Raw genomic sequence first — 4,543 nt, 5'->3', positions numbered from 1 at the left:
TGGTAACTTCAGAATTTCTACTAGCCAAATTTGTTCCGGTAAAAATAAGAATAATGAGTTTCACTCGATGCATTTGATCATTGTATTCACATTGTTGGCATGAAAAACACATATAAAATGAAGCACAGAAGTATGATGCAAGGGTATGTGAAATCATCAAAACGTGACTAAGTAAGGACACGATTTATTGTAAATGGCTAATAACAACAATATGCCAGTTAGGCAACAATCATTAGCTTGTCCCAACAAACGTCTCAACCGTTTCTGCTGACATTCCATCACAACAATCATTTCTATGACGTGTCCTGTTTACCACTGATGATCCATGGAATCAATCTCCTGAAAGTGATCACGTTAATGTCATCATGCAACATGCAGGATGCAACAATCCTGCATTTCCTGTGTGGATGGTTCAATGTTATTTTGAGCTTGTACTGAAATGGGTAAAGTCACTAGCAGGTAAAAACAAACAAAACAAAGGAAAAGAATCAAAAGTGTTATACAACAAAATATACACAGAAAGTGCAAACATTGGGGATCTTTCTATCATTTGAATCTTCAGAGCTCTTCTTCTTCAGAGGTGCTATCAGAACCTGAGCCACTCTCTGTTGCTTTTGTTTCATGTTTGCGCCGAAAGTCAGGCCTGCGTGAGCGCAAACTGTCAGAATGCCAGATGTCAATAGCTTTGGTTGGATCAAAGTCTTTGATGTCAGGTGAGCACAACTGGGTTTTAAGGAGGTCAGAGAGGGTCTCACCTTTTAGGCGTGAGCGCCAGTCACTCTTTACCTGCTTCATTACACTGAACCCTCTTTCACAGTCAGCTGTAGTTGCAGGGATGGTGAGGAGAGCATCAAAAAGATCAAGGACATCCGGACACCGATGGCGCAGCATTCTGTTTACAGTAGGCCAGGTCTTCTCAAAGGTTCCTGTAGCAGGGTGAGACAGACAATATGCATTATGCACTGGCAAACCATTATACATTTTCAAATGCGTCTTAAGTTATTAAAAGATGGCATCAAATTTGGATTGTTCCTTTAACAAATGACATTTACTCTGATTCTTGATAAACAAAATGCTGTTGATAAGCTATATCAGTATGAGATTTCTTTTCTCAGACTTCATTCTCCAAGTACCTTGGCTGAATCCTGCTGTGTACAGTTCAGTCTTGAGAATTGTCCATTGATCAGGGATCAACTCCACATCCACTCCAGCAGACAGTAAAATAGGTTGGAAGTGACTAATGAGTTTGTTTACCTCTTCATCACCAAATTCTGAAAACAAAAGGGAAAACAATAAAAGGTTAAGCAGTTGTCTTAAAACATAAAATGCGTAAAGATTTGTTCATTACATTTAAATTGCCAACCTGAACTTGTGTCTGCCTCTGGCCAGCACTGGAAACTGGTCAGCCGCATAGCCTGCAGGACACCACTGTTCACATCACTAAATCTAGCAGTGATGCACCGGCACAGAGAATCGATTAACTCATTCTTTGCCTTGTCATGTTGGTCGGCATCAGTAGGCTTCAGGAGGACTCCCTCATAGGTGTCTGTGTCCAGCACTGCTCTCAGCTTAGGCCCAGGTCTACAGTTGTGCAGAGATAGATGGATGGGCGTCTTTTTGTTTATACTGAGTGAAAACACACCAACACAACCTAAAATCAAATCCTAAATTGTAGGACATATCATACATACCTTGACTTGTACTTTTCTATAACAGCCTGAGTGGAGGAAAGGCAGCTCTGAGCTTCAGCCAGGGTTGACACTGACCTCTGCAGTGACTTGGAGAGGCTGCTCAGTTGATAGATGGTGTCATGGAGAAGGCAGCAAAGTCTGAGAACTCCACCATCCTTGCCTATTTTGAGGAACCCCTTGGCTTTTGCCCTCAGAACAGCATTGATGTTCGTGGCCTCCTGGGACTACAAACAAAACAACTGAATTATATCAGACAGCATTTAAAACTGATGAAGAGAAAAAGAAAGCAAACATTAAATAATCCATCTACCCTGCTGGTTTTAGTAGGCTATAAATTAACATACCTTCTCCTCTAAGTGGCGTACAATGCCAGCATATCCCCTGAGAAAATTGTCAAGTGCTTTGAAGAGATGTGGTAGCCACCGGGTTCCACCTACTCTGGTTGGCATTAAAGCCTTCATGTGGAGCTCACTGCAGTGTTGCTTTAGGCTGGCCCTGTTCACTCCACTCTTATGATATAAGGTGTAGAGTCCACTCAACAGGTCCTCAACTTTCCTGTCCATCACATTTTTCCTTATTCCATCTGAAAAGGCAAGCTCTAGCTTGTGGGCCATGCAGTGGATCCCCAGCACATTTGGTCTGTCTGCACGCAGTTTTGTAACCACACCATTGTTTACTCCTGTCATTACAGATGCTCCATCTGTAGTGATCGCCACTAGCTTGTTCTTCCAATCAGTGCTGACTCCACTTTCCATTATACTGCATACTGCTTCAGCTATATTTGTAGCATCTGGCTTTGAGACAGCTTTTACCCCAACAAAATCAACTTTGACCTTCCCCTCACTGGCACTCCTGACGTAGACAATTTCTTCTTCCATCACTGCACTGTCCAGGGATCCATCTGACGTGACCGAGATGAACTTGCCATCTGATAGTCTTGCCCTCATCTTTCTTCTCTAACCCTAACCCTCTGCTATGTAGTGTATGAACTATTTTGCCTGGTAGTCATTTGTATATGTCTCTCCTATCTTCAAGCCTTTCTTCCTGTCCACTCTGAAATTAATTTTCGTGTAAATGCCACGCGCATACAACACAGTACATTTCAGTGAGATCTTTTTTTTTTTTAACCCCCAAACGTAAAGTTTCATCTGGGTCTATGGAAGCACTCTGAATCATATTAAATGCACTGTTTCTGAAACATGTAAATAGTAACGTTAATTGACTTACTCACACATCCATGCGAAGTCTGTGAAAGGCCTGCCCTTTTTTCCGATGGCGTGGGCATTTCGAAAAAGTAGCTGCATCTTCTCCAACTCAGAAGTCTTCAATAAAGCGAGGCTTTTCCCAGCAAGGCTCTCTTCAACACGACCTGTCTTGGCAGTTTTAATCCTTAGGCTCTCCTGATGACTTCGGGCACTCTCATGGTCCTTTACTGCCTCAACTTTAAAATTATTTGTTCCCACCACGAAATTGTTCGATTTGTTTTTTTTCTTTAGCGTACATGCGGCAATCCTTACAAAACATGACAAAATGTTCATTGTCAAACACAAGCCATTCCCGACCCGTCAGCCATTTGGCATTAAATTTTATTTTCTTCGTTTCTCTAGAGCTAGTGCTTTCAATATCCTCATCCCCTGCCTCTTTCCTCTTCTCGCCCCCAGAAGTTTGTTCTAACCACCGCCGCATTTAGTTAATTTATTGGGTGTGCTCAAGCCTTCGGCGAGAGCACAACCTTTGTTCTCTCACATATATATTATTATTATTATTATTTTTTTTTATTTCTTTTTGCCCCCCTAAAACTCAGTAAATACTTGGCCTACATAGACAACGTAGGTGTCAAAAGTTTCGTCTTGGTAGCGATTGAGTTGCTTCTATTGGAATTTACGTTCCGTTGCATGGTTTAAGCTTAAATTAAGTTTTTGTGGCGAAAAGTGAAGCTAACGGTGGCTAATTTGCTAGCCACAGTCACTGACGTTACTAACGTCACTGCGTCACTAACGTCACGAAAACACGCGTGACTACCTTTGCCAGAACATTCGTTTAGCATCTGTTAACTTGGGGGATAGCTAGGCTAACTATAGCTTTACTGCAAGGCAGCTGCAGAAACGCCACAAGAAAAGAGGCCAGGGTGATAACTATTTACTCATTTTACTTTGTGATATGACACACAATTGTGATGTGTAATGTACAATATAAGCTGATATTATTAAGGAAGTACATCTACTTTCGGAAACAGTAGTCTACTATTTCACTGAAGTATTAGCATCATGACATTAGCCTGTGTTTCCCGGGCAACACATACTACAGTGGTCTATGATGTAGCGTTATCTGTTTTCAATCGTTAAAATAAACATTCCTCACATATACATTTTCGTTGTAGGATTTATTCTGACATTAGAAAACGATTTGTTGGTGAAATTACCATTACCTGTGGTTTCAAACCAGTGTAGCTCACTGCAACGCTGTAGCTTACGCGAGACACACTACAAAAACATCTAGCTACAGTACACAGCTGTTTAGGAAGTCAAACGGCGACAGAAAAGGTTCGGCACTCCCCTTACTTAAATCAAAAGTCTATCTAACTACTAACCTGAACTTCATTGCCACAGCCTAAACGTTGTCAATCTGTTCATGAAAATAATTAATTTCAGCCTAAACCGTACAACGGAACGTTAAATCCAATTCAACCAACGCAATCGCTACCAAGACGAACACAGCAGTAGTCTAGTACTGTACCGTAGTAGTACAATTTACCGGGGCAGCTTCTCAACACAGGGCTATATCGCATTTTGCGTTGTTACTGACAATGATCGCTACCAGTGAGCTTTTTATGAATGAGCAATTTTCCACTA

General features: G+C 41.4%; 1 protein-coding gene across 1 annotated transcript; it reads right to left on the bottom strand.

The window, feature by feature from the left end:
* Positions 1-222: 222 nt before the first annotated feature.
* On the bottom strand, positions 223-2,638 carry LOC136939308 (zinc finger protein 862-like). Its single transcript, XM_067232049.1, has 5 exons — positions 2,036-2,638; positions 1,692-1,915; positions 1,364-1,581; positions 1,134-1,271; positions 223-926 (listed from the first exon to the last, which is right to left on the bottom strand). Exons 1-5 carry the CDS (start codon positions 2,636-2,638, stop codon positions 559-561), a joined length of 1,551 nt encoding a protein of 516 aa, XP_067088150.1. The 3' UTR covers positions 223-558.
* Positions 2,639-4,543: the final 1,905 nt, after the last annotated feature.

The sequence above is a fragment of the Osmerus mordax genome, unplaced genomic scaffold (assembly GCF_038355195.1).
Source record: "Osmerus mordax isolate fOsmMor3 unplaced genomic scaffold, fOsmMor3.pri Scaffold_170, whole genome shotgun sequence".
Classification (NCBI taxonomy): Eukaryota; Metazoa; Chordata; class Actinopteri; order Osmeriformes; family Osmeridae; genus Osmerus; species Osmerus mordax.
Note: the sequence above shows the minus strand (reverse complement) of the source record. Positions and strands in the feature narration are given on the sequence as shown.

What these genes read in the sequence shown, in the direction of transcription:
- LOC136939308 (XM_067232049.1), bottom strand. Translation starts at nt 2,638, where the DNA reads ATGAGGGCAAGACTATCAGATGGCAAGTTCATCTCGGTCACGTCAGAT. An exon ending in AGAGGCAGACACAAGTTCAG is followed by an intron (nt 1,272 to 1,363) that starts GTTGGCAATTTA and finishes TTTTGTTTTCAG; the next exon opens with AATTTGGTGATGAAGAGGTA. An exon ending in CACAGCAGGATTCAGCCAAG is followed by an intron (nt 927 to 1,133) that starts GTACTTGGAGAA and finishes ACCCTGCTACAG; the next exon opens with GAACCTTTGAGAAGACCTGG.